The 14,600-nt window shown below is 48.8% G+C and overlaps 1 protein-coding gene across 2 annotated transcripts in view; it reads right to left on the minus strand.

Moving 5' to 3' along the window:
- The window catches only part of Slc9a8 (solute carrier family 9 member A8), a 78,514-nt gene that overhangs the window by 17,374 nt on the left and 46,540 nt on the right, over positions 1 to 14,600 (minus strand). For both annotated transcript variants that reach the window (XM_047539078.1, XM_047539077.1), the window contains exons 8-10: positions 14,015 to 14,158; positions 8,701 to 8,839; positions 7,253 to 7,358 (exon numbers count right to left, since the gene is read on the minus strand). In XM_047539078.1, coding sequence (XP_047395034.1) covers positions 7,253 to 7,358; positions 8,701 to 8,839; positions 14,015 to 14,158 — 389 coding nt within the window. The remainder of the gene's footprint in view (positions 1 to 7,252; positions 7,359 to 8,700; positions 8,840 to 14,014; positions 14,159 to 14,600) is intronic.

Below are 14,600 nucleotides of genomic sequence, written 5' to 3' on the forward strand. Positions count from 1 at the left end.
AAAGCCATCAAACAAGATGCCAACATATACAAATTGCAAGTCAAATTTTGTAACAGAAGTTTTAACTCCTGCCATTTTGGAGAAGCAGGGTTTAACCAGCTAACTTTCCATTTATAAAAGGGTGAAGATACAGAATCACCTGGCAGACATTCCAGTTGCTAGGCTGACTGTATACACAATGCCCTAAAAAACCAGGCCAATGCTGTTCTTTGCATTGCGCAGGTGCTCGCTGGCTGGGAGCTTTGTCTCCTGACTCTCTAAGGAGACAGCAAATTTCTTTGCTCTTTCACTTCCCTCCAGGAAGAGCCTGGCGACACTTCCCACAAGGCCTGAGCAGCCGGGGAGGAAGCCCAAGGGGGCAGACTTCCTTGCCTGCCCTGTCAGAGCGGGAGTTCCCTGAGTCACTGCTCTCCTGGACAAAGAGCGAGCACGAGAGACACTCCCAGCTCTGCTCAGGTTCACCTGTTCCTCTCTGTAGGCTCCTGTTCCACCCTAGGAGAGCTGAGCCCTCCTGATCCTGCAGCAAGATGCAGGCGGTGAGGCCATCAGAAGATGTGCTGGGGGGTGCTCAGGACGAAGGCCAACCCCACACAAGCGCGAAGCCAGAAGGCAAGGTCATGCGGAGCAGTGGTGGAGGGGCATGGGGCCGGCCTCCACCCCCGCTGGAAGGCGGGGCGTGCAGCAGAGCGGCCCTCAGCCTGCCAGCCCAGTGCTCGCGGAGCTGGCTTCCAGCTCTCAAGGGCTCCTGGCACCAGCCTGCCTCCAGAGGGACCGTCACTTCACTGGCAAGGTCAGGCCTCTGTGGCTCTTACTTTGATGGAAAAAGTCAACCCAAGAGGAGCCCAAGCCGTGCTCAAGTCCCCACACGTTACCTCACACCCAGAGAGAAGCTGTCACGGCCACAAGAGTGGACATCAGATACCCATCCTAGAAAGCCAAGGCTGCAGGCAGCTGGAGTGACAACAGGATGTGGACCTTCTCTCTGGAACAAACACTGGGAGAATGTGCGAGTCCAACAGGATTCCTACCCCCAGGACCATCCTGCCCTAGTGTCCTTCTGGGGGACGGGCTGACCAAAGAAGCGTTTGGCTGGCCTGTTTCCTCAACACTCCTGGGGGTCAGACCAAAAATACAAAGAACAAGCTGGGCGGGGTGGCAAATGCCTCTAATTCCACCAACTCAGGAGGCCGAGGCCAAGAGGTTTGCAAGTTTGAGGCCAGTTTCAGCAATTTACTGAGACCCTAGGCAACTCAGCGAAACCCTATCTCAAAAAGTAAGAAGAGCTGGATTGAGCTGGGTTCAGTCCCCGGTGACGACAAAGAATAAGAATCAAGAATCAGCAGGGTGGGGGTGGACAGTGGGAGAGTGGCCACAGGTGAAAACAGTCTTTTTTTGGTACTGGGGATTGAATGCAGGGTTACTTAATTACTGAACACCACATCCCCAGCCCCCTTTTTTTTTTTAAAAAAAAATGTTTTACATTGAGACAGGATCTCGCTGAGTCCTTCGGGCCTCCCTAAGTTGCTGAGATTGGTTTCAAACTTGCAATCCTGCCTCAGCCCTCGAGGTGCTGAGATCACAGGCATGTGCCACCATGCCCAGCAGACGTGGCCTCTTCATCAAGGTCTCGCAGCGTGGAGCGTTGGTGGCCTGGTATGGGCCAGTCTTCTGCTGGTGTTTTGAGATGCCAGGAATCTGTTTCTCGTGGATATTTCCCAACTTTTAAAGCCAGCAACTGATTCCCAGGCTTAAGACTTTTCTGAATGGGCCAACAAATCCATGTGGGAAGGAGTCTGGAGGACGCTGCACCTGTGTGCCCGACCTACTGATGCTGGAACAGGCCGTCTGGACGGTCCATGGGTGAGAGCTTTTCACCCAGGGGTGGGGAACGTGCCACGTTCTGGGGCTACAGGAAGGAGTTCAGACCAGCAGTGCGCTCAAGAGTCCAAGGGACAGCTCAGTGTCTGCCCATGAGCCCTCCCTACGCCAAGAGGTCCCGCTACCACCCAGACCACTCCGTCTGCTGCAGCTGCCACCTGTACAGGCTGGAAAACCACCAGGGGAAGGATGACCGAGGCTCACGTCCATAAGTGAGGAAAAAGGCACGACCATTCAAAAAATGCCGTAAGGAAGGAACCCGGACATATTTACCTCTTTAAGAAGACAAATCAGCCAGGTGTAGCAGTGCACACCTGTAATCCCAGTGGCTTGGGAGGCTGAGGCAGGGGGGTCACAGGCTCAAAGCCAGCCTCAGCAACTCAGCCAGACCCTAAGCAACTTAGTGAGAGCCTGTCTCAAAGTGAAAAATAAAAAGGGCTGGAGATGCTGGACGTGTGGTACACACCTGTAATCCCAGCAGCTCAGGAGGCTAAGGCAGGAGGATCACGAGTTCAAAGCCAGCCTCAGCAAAAGCGAGGTGCTGAGCAACTCAGCGAGACCCTGTCTCTAAATAAAACACAAAATAGGGCTGGGGATGTGGCTCAGTGGTGGAGTGACCCTGCAAAAAAAAAAAAGGGGGTGGGGTATTGGGGATGTGGCTCAGCGTCATCCCTGAGTTCAAATCCCAGTACAAAAATAAATAAATAAATAAATAAATAAAAGGGCAAAATCATTTAAGAAAGTAAGTAGCAGGCAGGTTGGGTACAGCAGCTCACACCTGTAATCCCAGCGACTCAGGGGGATGAGGAAGACTGCAAGTTCAAAGGCAGCCTCAGCCAGGGCGCATGGGTTAAATCTCTAGTACCAAAACCAAAAACACATCGTGTCTTGGAGTTCTTTCCATGGTAGCACAAACAAATTAACACTTTTTAAGTGTCTGCATGGTATTCCATAGTGGGAATGTTCCCTCTCACGGAGGAGCTGGAGGCTCCATGCAGCCCCTCTCCCAAGACCCTGATGATCAACAGCCCAAAGGCAAAGAGCAGGCAGAGCCAGTGCCCTCACCCGAAGCTGACAGGCAGGTTCCTGGCCTGCGTCACTCTCTAGTAGCACATGCAGCCAGGTCCCTAAGGAACCAAGTCCCTATGAACAGAAAACACCACCACTAGAACAGAAGAAGATTAAAAAAAAAAAAAAAAAAAAAAATACAAACACTCCCATGTTTTAATCACAAATTCTAAATGGATGAATAAAATGTACCTTTCCCAACAGGGACTCAGTGCTAATGTCTGTGAGTGGGGGGTACAATTTAGAGAACCAGAGGTAAAAACAGGTAGGCTGGGGCCCAATGACTCACAGATAATATTTACCTAAGCACCAAAATTCAGTAAAGACGAGAAATGGAACCAGCTGGCAGACACCAGAATGCAACTATCCTAGTGGACTGGCTCAGATTGACAATGAACCCTGAGGCTCAGGGCGACTAGTGTGGCTCCAGGCAGCAGCTGAGGAGGGAAAAGGCAGTTTATCTATGTCATGAAAAACCTCAACCACCTGTACTCTCTGTGCCGGGTATTTAAAAGCCAGGATGGAGCCAGGCATGGTGGTGCCAGCAACTTGGAAGGCTAAGGCAGGAGGATGGCAAGTTCGAGGCCAGCCTCAGCACCTGAGCAAGGGGTCCTGAGCAACTTAGTGAGACACTGTCTCAAAATAAAAAAAATAAATAAAAATGGCTGGGAATGCAGAACATGGCTTGATCCCCAGTACCCACATACCCAAAAGCAGCCCACAAAAACCCGCCAAGAACTTCCACTCCCCAAGAGATCAATGCTATGTAAACTACAAAACCTGAAGCAAGGGACCAATACTGTTTTCTGGCAGTGGACGCAAGGCAGGGCAGGACTGACTCCTGGCAGAAGGGGAATAGGGCCGCTCTTCCCGAGGCCCCCTGCCGAGTGCTGCAGAGCCGGGAGGCCAGGAGGGCAACACCACGGAGTCCCGCAGGTTCTGGGAGCTGGAGCTGGGCTGGGGCAGCTGCACAGCACGGCTCTGAGATCTGCCCTCAGATCCCTAAGTCTTTGCCAGGTCCGGGTCTGTACGTGTAAATGAAATCCCACGAGGCTGGGGAAAGGACACTAAGAAGCCAGCCCAGCAATCCCAGGGCCTGGGAACTGTCTGTCCTCCCCTCTGGAGCACAGGAACTTCACAGCACGTGGGACAAGAGGCCGGGGACTGAGCAGGGCACTGATTTAGTCAGCACTGCTACTAGACTGGAACTGACCCAACAAAGGTTAAGTCAACCTCAGGCCAGGTGAGGTGTGGTGGCACACATGGGTAATTCCAGAGACGGGGAGGTTAAGGCAGAAGGATTCCAAGTTCAAAGTCAGCCTGGGCAACCCTATCTCAAAATAAAGCCAAAAGGATACTGGGGGTGAGCTCAGTACCAGACACAAAGAGAGAAAGAAAGTCCAGAACTGAATAAAGGAAGACAATAAAATCTGACACCTGACAATACAAGAGTTCATAATGACTGGTCTCCAATAAAAGATTAATAGCAGGCTGGGGTTATGGCTGGGTTGGTAGAGTGAGGCCCTAGGTTCCATCCCCAGCACTGCAAAACAAAACAAAACAAAAAACAAACAAACAAAAATTAATAGCAAGCAAAGAATAGGAAAACATGACCTAAAAACACAAATTAATTGACAGGATCTAGAACTGACAGATATTGAAGGAATTGGTAAACAAGCACATTAAAATAGCTATTATAATATATGCTTCATGTGTTCAAGAATACAGAGAAAAACAAGAGCAAGAAAAGAGAAACATGGAAAATTAAAAAATGACACAAAGAAGCCAGGTGTGGGGGTGCATGCCTGTAATCCTAGAGGCTCAGGAGGCTGAGGCAGGAGGATCGAGAGCTCAAAGGTAGCCTCAGCAAAAGCAAGGTGCTAAGCAACTCAGTGAGATCCTATCTCTAAATAAAATGCAGAATAGGGCTCTGGGGATGTGGCTCAGTGGTGAGTACCCCTGAGTTCAATCCCCAGTACCAAAAAAATAACAACAAAAAAAAAACCCACAAGAGAACTTCTGTAGATGAAACAACACAATAGTTAAAATGAGAAATACACTAATAGGATTAACAGATATCCACAGGGCAGAAAAAAGGATCAGTGAACTTGAAGACACACAGGTAGAAACTAACCAAAATAAAGCATATATCTATATCTATCTATCTATATATAAATATGTGTTTATACATGTATACATGTGTGTATATGTGTATATATATATATATATATATATATATATAAATATATATAAATACACATATCTGACTTAAAAAAAATGGAGAGCACACAGTGGGCCAGCAGCACACATGCTATCCTAACTGGAGTCCCAATAGGGGAGCAGAGAGGAAGAAGAAAAATATTTTGAAGAATGGGTAAGAAAATTACCAAACTCAATGAAGGCTATATACTCACATAAACCATAAACCTAAAAAGCTCCGTTGGGCTCCCAAACAGAATATTCAAGAACCACACCTAGGCACATCCAAATCCAATTGCTATGCCCCTACGGGGATGGACAAGCATTCTATAAATTAAAATAAGAGTTATAAAGTAACTGGACTCTCTCACATCCTGATGGGAATGCAACACGACACAGCACTTTGAAAAACACCTGGCATTCCTAATAAAGTAAAATACATATTTACCAGGTGACCCAGCAACCTCACTCCTGGGTATTTACCCAAGACAAATAAAAACATGTACACACGTTCACAGTCCAAAAGGTGGAAAACCCAAAGGTCCTTCAGTGGTGGGCAACTGGCGGGCTGCAGGCGACAGGAAGGCCTGAACTACCTGCCACTGTGCGCAAGCAGCCCCGCTAATGAACACATCTCCACGGGAGGAAACCAGATGCAGAAGGCAAACCCTGCCCCACCCTGTTCGTGGCGATTTGGAGAAGGTGATAGCTACAGAGGCTCGGTGGTCAGCGAGTGCCGGGGCATGGCCAGGAAGAGAGCACCGGCGAGCCTCGTCTTGACCACGGTGGCTCCGTGACTGCACACAGTTGTCAAAGTTCACGGAACAGTAACTTACAGTAGGTACATTTACTGCAGGTAAGTGACACCAGGACAAGGGTCAAGATAAAAGGAGAGGAGGGAAGCCTTCCTGGGAGGAGGTCACGCTAGCCTGCGGCAGGGCTCCTTCAGAACAGACCTCTCGGGGGCCTTTGGGTGGATCAAGGCAGAGGGCCCCTCAAGCTGCGCAGTTGCCCCCATGCAGGGGAGCAGGAGCCAGGCCCCCAGAACCAGCACAGCCTCCGTTTCCAGGCCAGCACCTTAAAACTCACAGACCGTGGACAGAGATGCGACCGCCGCCTGGGAGGAAGGCCTGCCTGGGTCAGGAGCTGGGGCTCAGGAGCAGGCCCCGGGACGAGCTCTCCTGCAGCCGGGAGTGGCCTCGAGAATCACCTCAGAGCCATCTCTGCGGCGGGGAACCTGGGTGCAGGGAGAGGGCCCCTGGACCTCAGGGCCACCCCTTACCCGTGCAGCTCTGCGCCTACCCCTGGGCCTGCGGGAGCATCTAGAAGGAACACAGCTGGGGCATGGCGCACACCTGCAGTCCCAGCTACCTGGGAGGCTGAGGCAGGTGGTGAATTCAAAGCCAGTCTGGGAAACACAGCGAGTCATCTCAGAAGACAAAACGGACACCGAGTACAGGTTCACCGTGTCCAGTAAACCCCACGTGGTATCACTGGAGCGCTCTGCTCGTGCCTCTGAGGAGCCCTTGGTACGTGGCTTCGTGATATAGCCTGTCCCGGGGGATTAGTTAGAGAAGCACCTGCTCCTGAATCAAGCCAACTACTAAGAATCACTCTTCTGCCAATTTCAGCTACGACCTTGGGCAGCATATTTTATTTCTCTCAACTTTGGGTTTCTCATCAGTAAATAGGGGTCCTCTTAGTGCCTCCTTCTCATGAGCCACCTGCCCCGGAGGGAGCCTCCTAAGGCTGGTGGTTAAGTGAGAGAAGGCGGGTAAGACTCGACATGGGGCTGGGGCCACGGCTCAGCGGTGGAGCACTTGCTGAGCATGTGTGGGCCAGTGGGTTCAATCCTCAGGACCACATAAAAATAAATAAACAAAATAAAGTTACTGTGTTCATGTACAATTTAAAATATTATTTAAATAATGACCCAACGTGGCTGTGCCCTGGAGATGGTCAGGCCTGAATCCCAGGCGCCAATCTTCAGGGCTTAAGCTCTTCTGAGTTCACTCTACCTCTTATGACGGAAAGTGACCCAAGTGAAAAACTTCCCACCAGAAGGACAATGAGCTGTTGCCAAATTTCTGGGCTCTCTGTCACTTACCTGAGAGTGAGATTCCTTCTGCGAGCCCATAAGGCAGATAGGCAAAAATGATCATCATGCCGAACTCCAAGGAAGGTGTCTTCCTCAAGTCAATATGCTTGAGCACGTGAATGGCAACTGTCAAGGAAAACCACCGTGGGGCTCTTGCTAGACGCAGAGAATATATGAAGTAAACAAGGGATACAAAAGATATTGAGCATCCCAGGGTTACAACTGAAAACCAATTGTCATGGAATTTTTTCTTTGCAAAGAGACTACTGTTATACAAAGGAAAACAAATAAAATACTAAGAAATATAAATTCCTACAATAAATGGGGGAAAATTCAGATCAACTTAAGTCAACTACTTAAAAAAAATGCTGACTTAAAAGGACTGGGGATGTGGTAACAGGACAAAATCCAGGCTGTAGACACAGAGAGGACAGGCCACAAAGCTAGGTCATCTACCACCTCCTGGGAGGACTTCAGATGAGACCATCAATGGGTACCTGCCACCCTGCTTTCCAGGGACTCAGGGCCCAGTTGAAGGACCATGTTTCCTGTCTCTGCACACCTCCATATCGCACCCATGAAAGGAGAGTCGGCATGTGCTCAAATGCTGCCCTCCAGGCCCAGAGCAAGCTCAGGGGACCCATCGCCACCTCAGTACAACACACATGCTCTCCTAGAGAAAAGCTCAGCATGGAGGTCTCTCTCCTTCCCCCGTCTGTTTATTGGGACAATATGAAAAGCTGTCAGCCGACTCAATAGAGCTTGAGGCTTCTGGACAGAGAAGCTGATGGGAAATTCAACAGAGTGGCAGGAAAACACTCCAGGCCAGAGTCTTGCGGCCATCTGTGGAACACTGCTCCTGGAAGAGGGCCAGGGGGCCACATCCGGCAGGCGGTTCAGTGCGTGCAGAGTGGCCTGGTGCCGCTCCTGTTGTAAACACGATAGGTTCCCACAGCAGTCAAGGTGGGCTGCCTTGATGGGCCGCTTTTCTTCTTGGGCTGGAAAAGCTCATGGGTTGGGAAGCAACAAAATCAGTGCAAATAACTTAGACGAAGCTCACTTCCAAAGGCCCTTTCCAATCACTTTAAGTTGGGTCAAGATTTTTTCAATTCCATATTTTCAAAGAAAACCAATTTCCAATACTCTGGATGTGCAAACTGAGACAGTTGAAAAGGAAGGTCATCTGAATGCAGTTATCCTGACAACTGAGAAAGCCCTCAGTCACACCTGATATCCAACTCTAATAGTGCACAAGTGTTTTTAAGCTTTGAAAGTGATATCCTACGTTTCATATGTTAAATTTTAAATCCTTGAGTTTAGAGTATTTCTCAAACCATAACTAAGCATGTCTTTCTTTAAGCCCCTTAGATTAAAACTGGCCCCTAAGGAGCAGGAGGAGCCAGTTACAGATGGAGGCCATTAGAGTAACCTCACGCTGGATCATATCAAAAGGATATTAATGCAGAAATTAAGCCAGTGAGAGTGCCGAGTGCTGCAGAGCCAAAGAACATTTTGAGGAAGTAGCCAAGGGCTTGTAAAAATGTTTGCCACCCACTGACATCTGACATATTTTTTCTTGTTAAACCTTCAGCTGTGCTAGGAAATGAAAGAAAACAGAAAGAAGTTAAAATGTTACATCAGGCACAATGGCACATACCTATAATCCCTATGATTCAGGAGGCTGAGACAGGAGGATCACACACTCTGAGGCCAGCCCCAGCAACTTAGCAAGATCTCATCTCAAAAAAGAAAAAAAAAAAAAAGGGCTAAAAGGCTGAGGATGTAGCTCAGAGGCACAGTGCCCCTAAGTTCAATCCCCAGTACTAAAAAAAAAAAAAGTTAAAGTATTACAGACAAAGTTCATAGAAATTTCAAAGTTGAAACTTATTTCCTGCTTATTTCCTTATTCCTTCATTACACTGTTCAGTCAGTCATCAGACATGTATCTGTTCCCTACTTTGCCTCAGGTCTCATTGGTTTCTGGGGACTGGGAGGAAAGAGCAGAGTCCCAGCCCCCTGGACTAGTCTAAGAAGGCAGAAACACAAGATGGAAAGCAATGACAACCGTGGGGACAGGGAAGGACTGCAGAAACAGCCTGGGATGTAACTCAGGCTGGAGGGGGAGTCAGGAAGCTCCTTGAGTGAACGTGAGCTGCGTTTAGATGCACAGAGAAGAGACCAGGAAGGACCCCCAGAGGTGGGGGTTGGGAGCCCCAGCCATGGAAGCACCCAGTGCTTGGATCGGTGTGGAGCGGGACGTGGCACAGGGTGGGGAGCAGTGGCAGGTGACAGGAGAGCAGCAGGCAGTGGTGTTTCACCCCGGAGGCTGGGAGCGTCCATGGGAAGGGTTTTCATACAAGACACCTGCAGTAACCTTGAAACTGAGGCCACGGATAGAATGCAGCCGCCCAGAGAAGCAATGTCGGAGGTGCAGGGCAGCAGGGAGGATGTAGGAGGCATTAAGGAAGAATTGAAAGAACTTTCCTTTTACTGTAACAGAACTAAAAAGACGTCAGAAGCCTAAAACTCAATTGTGGGTTTCCTCAAAGGGAGGACACCACGCGCACAAAGCCACCCATTGAACATCCTCCTCCGCCCTGTCCTGGACCACCTACCCCCCCCCCCGCCCCCCGCCAGGCACACCTCCTGAATTCCTAGCATCCTGGCCTTCCTGCAGACCAGCTGGGGCTGCTTCAGCGGCCTGAGCCATGCCTGGAAAAGGCACATCAGCTGCTCGAAATGCTTCCAGGAGGAAGCTCCGTCTTCCTGGCATGACCCAGCTCCCTCATCTACCTGCCCTCGTCTCCTCCCATTCAGGGTGGGCACCGTCCCTGGAACCCCCTGAAGGTCAACCTTCCATCTTCCCTGGCCCCAGCTAACTACCCCAGTGGACCTCCGCACCCAGGGTCAGTGCCACTCCCTCAGGACAGCCGCACTGACCCCTTTACACAGGCCAGCCCACGTGCTGGCCCTCGGGGTGCCTGCCTGCCTCACACCACGTGAAAACTGCAGTGTGTCATTTCCATGAAGACCAAGCTTCTGTCCACCTTGGTCACTGCCACCTGTTCCAGGCCTAAGGCACAGTCCAGCACATGAAAGACACTCAGTACACTTTTGCTGAATCAGTAAATAAAACCAAGAATCACTAGCAGTACCACACAGCTTCATCAGTCAGCATTATCTCCGCTAAAAGGGCACCTTGGTCAAGTAGCCCAGGAAGCCTTTTGTAGAGACTTGTGGCAAAGAATAACACAATAAAGGCTCTGAGGAGCCTCGTGAAAAAGAAATCTAGCTTTCTTTATTCCAGTTCTCAACTTTCCTTAATGTCCCATCTCCCCCACCTCCTGTCTTTCCCAAGAGATTAATAGCTCCTAAATGGGAGGCCAACAAGGGCTCTCACTGGAGAAGTGCTTTGGAAGGTCAAGATCATTTGCAGTTCCCCACATGGACCTGCGGATCACACACTTGCACCCCAGGACCGAAGCCCCACCCTGCTCCACTGCCTGCTGTGACACAGGTGTCTCTGGCTGTTTTCTTTTTATATAAAGGAGTTAAGACCCAAAGACTAACTAGGATTGAGAGCAGACCCAGAGCTGGCCAGTGGGTTCCAAACGCCAGAAAAATGAAAGCAGAATCTGGGCTCTTCCTGGCCCAGCAATTTTCTTTTCTTCTTTCTTTTTTCGGTATTAAGGACTGAATCCAGGGCTCGAGCATGCTAAGACAGTGCTCTACCACTTAATCACATCCCTGGCCCTTTTTAAAAATTTTATTATGAAACAGGGTCTTGCGAAATGCTGAGGCTACCTTCTGACTTTCAATCCTCCTGCCTCAGACTCCCATGGTGCTGGGATGGTAGGTGTGTGCCACTGTGCCCAGCTGGGTTTTAATTTTTATATATAAGGTGGAAGTCACCATGTCTGACCCCCTGTTCACTTCTCTATGAGAAGCTTCACTACTGTGCACCAAGTTCATCAAATTTAACTGGTCTCTGAGAGCAGCAGAGGGCCCTGGCCAGAGGCAGATGGCAGTCAGTCAGTCATTAGCACATCTGCAGTCAGTGCGGCTGATGCCTGAGCAGTGGCACCCCAGTGTTAGTGAGGAGAAGGTTGGGAACTAGATGCACGCAGGCCACAGATCCCACTGTGGAAACAGTCATCGCAGGCGATCTTGGCCTTGAAGGCCCTTCCACTAAGAAAGAATCTTTGTCTGTACACAATGACGTCATCATTTCTTATTTTTCAAAATATCTCCTAGTCTTTGGCCTTTCTGCAGCAAAGAGACCTGGAAAAGCTCATAAAGGTCTTGACAGATCTTTTCTCCTTAAATAAATAAGAGATGAGGCAATTCAGTTTAGCTTCTATTGTGTAAAAATAACTCATGATGTTAACTCCAAATCAGGCAAAATTCCTTATCACAAAATTTCAATGTTACCAGGATATGAGATAAAAGTAAAAACCAGAGAGCGAAGCAGCTTTCAGAATAGATCTTAGATAAGACACACACCGAACCAGGCACAGAGGCACATGCCTGTAACCCTAGAAGCCTGAGAGGATGAGGCCCTAGGCAGCTTAACAAGACCCTGTCTCAATAATAATAAAAAAAGGGCTGGGGATGTGGCTCAGTGGTTTAGCAACCCTGGGTTTAATCCCTGGTACCCTTGCACCACCAACGCAAAGAAGAAAAAACTACATGGCACCAGATCTGGTTTTTGTTTTTGTTTTGATACTGGGGATGGAACCCAGAACCTCACATATGCTAGGCAAGTGCTCTACCACTGAGCTATATCCCCCCTTTTCATTTTATTTTGAGACAGGGTCTCACTAAATGGCCCAGGCTCACCTTGACTTATGATCCTCCTGCCTTGACTTCCCAAGTAGCCAGAATTACAGGCATGTTCAGGGTACCCAGCTGCCATCAGATCTTTTTAAAGGTCTTATAGCATGCTATACAGTAATTTCCTAACAAAATTATCTAAATTTCTACCAAAAGAAATGGGGAAAAAAAAAAAAAAAAAAGTGTAGGAGCTGTCCAGATTCTTACAGCTGAGTGGCGTCAACAGGACTGAAGCTGGAGGTACAGCTCAGTGTAGAGCACTTAGCATGCGGGACAACCACCAGTTCCATCTCCAGCACCAAAGGGGGGAAATGGGCTCTTTCCACGACAGAACGACGTATTATTCCAACATATGAATTCTGACATTTTATGATTCATCTTTAACTTCTCAGATCCTGTCAACTAGGGCAGTAATACCAGGGAATGTTTGAAAACAATCGACAGTTCTCAAAGTAACTCTGCACAGCCACATCTGCAGTGTGGCACCCACAGGTATGAAAGCGAAGGCCCGTGTGAGAGCCGGGAAGCAGGAGCAGGGCTTCTAGCTGCTTCTGTTTCTTCGTCCCTCGGATGGAAGCCAGGGCCTCGGCAGGCAAGGTAAGCACTCTGCCTCTGAGCCTGCACCCAGCCCCATATCTGTTGCTTCCGTCTCCAACGATGCTTCCCTTAACTGATTGCTGCACCACTGCCTGGAGGACACACAAAACCAACAGGGGCCAGAACAGTGACACATACCTATGATCCCAGTTAGTCAGGTCAAGGCAGGAGGATAGGAAATTCAGCCTGGGCAATTTAGCAAGATCCTGTCTCAAAAAAAAAAAGTTTTTAAAAAGGGCTGGGGCTTTGGCTGACTGGTAGAGTGCTTGCCTAGTACATGTGAGGCCTTGGGTTCATTCCCCAGATCCACAGATATGGATCAATCAATCAGTCAATATATATATATATAAAATAAAAAATAAAAATAACTTTAGGAACTGTGGTATATATATACAATAGAATATTACTCAGCTATAAAGAATAATAAAATTATGGCATTTGCAGGCAAATGGATGAAATTAGAGAATATCATGTTAAGTGAGATAAGCCAATCTCAAAAATCCAAAAGGCGAATGATCTCACTGGTAAGCGGATGATGACACATAATGCGGGGTGGGAGGGGGGCAAGAATGGAGAAAGGAGGGACTGTATAGAGGGAAAAGAGGGGTGGGAGAGGTGGGAGGGAAGGAAAAAATAACAGAATGAATCAAACATCATTATCCTATGTAAATGTATGAATATGCAAATGTATGCTGTTACTCCATGTACAAACAGAAACAACATGTATCCCATTTGTTTACAATAAAAAAAATTAATTAAAAAAAATAAATAACTTTAGGGCTTTGGGACTCACTGCAAACCAAATGAATCAGAGACTCTGAGGATGGGACCTGAGAACATCACATTGAATAAGCACCTCAGTTACACTGAGAAGCTGAGCCCAGAAACTACCCACTAACAGCTGAGAAGAGGTGAACTCTCCTCTCCCAGTTGCTCTTGGCCCTGATATATTCCTGTGGCACAGCATGGTTTGTCAGCACACAAAGATGAAGAACCACAGCAGGTGAGCAACCACCCAGAGAACAAGCCACTGTAGAAGTAGCTGCACGGAAATGTCTGAAACTTTTTAATTTGGTAGTAGAGATTTGACTCTGAGGCACTTAACCACTGAGCCACATGCCCAGCCCTTTTTGTTTTTTATTTTGAGACAGGGTCTCGCTAAGTTGCTTAGGGCCTCACTAAATTGCTGAGGCTGGCCTTGAACTTTCAATCCTCCTGTCTCAGCCTCCCAAGCTGCTAGGATCACAGGCGTGCGCCATCATGCCCAGTGCATACTTTTTTTGATGCTTTTTTTTTTTTGTTGGACCCTGGGACTTTGGTCCTGTGACACCCCACACTTACTTGGTCAAGACAATGGAGACTGCATCGTTGAGAATACTTTCTCCGAACACCAGCATGTTGAGCACAGGGTCCACATGCAGCGCATTGAAAATAGCAATAGTGGCCACGGGGTCAACAGCAGATATTAGGGAGCCAAAGGCAAAACTGGAAGAAGAGAAAAGGAAGAGCAGTTCTGTAACACAATTCGCCTGGCCTGCAGAGCACAGCTTCACACAACGTAAGTACACGCTAGCTGAAGCACTGGCAGAAGGTGGTGTTTCCCCACTTATCTGCTGCCTGACCACAGGTGAGAGGAAAGACCCACTCCAGGAGTTGCTGGGAACGCCTGGTTTCCACGGCAGCACCGCAGCTTTCTTTGCCCAGTGCTGGCTGAAGATGTTGACGCTCATCGCGCACCAACCAGCGCTCAGTCCGCATGGCTGGAGCTCAGTGGTTCATGAGCTGCTAGGCCTGCTCTGCTCTGCTCCCTGCTACTAGGTGGTCACAGTGCCACCTGTGACCAACCCCAGTCTCCATTCAGACTGCAACATCTAAGAAAGGGCCAAGCTGGGCATGATGGCACCTGCCTGTAATCCCAGAGGCTCAG

The sequence above is a fragment of the Sciurus carolinensis genome, chromosome 2 (assembly GCF_902686445.1).
Source record: "Sciurus carolinensis chromosome 2, mSciCar1.2, whole genome shotgun sequence".
In the NCBI taxonomy this organism is placed as follows: domain Eukaryota; kingdom Metazoa; phylum Chordata; class Mammalia; order Rodentia; family Sciuridae; genus Sciurus; species Sciurus carolinensis.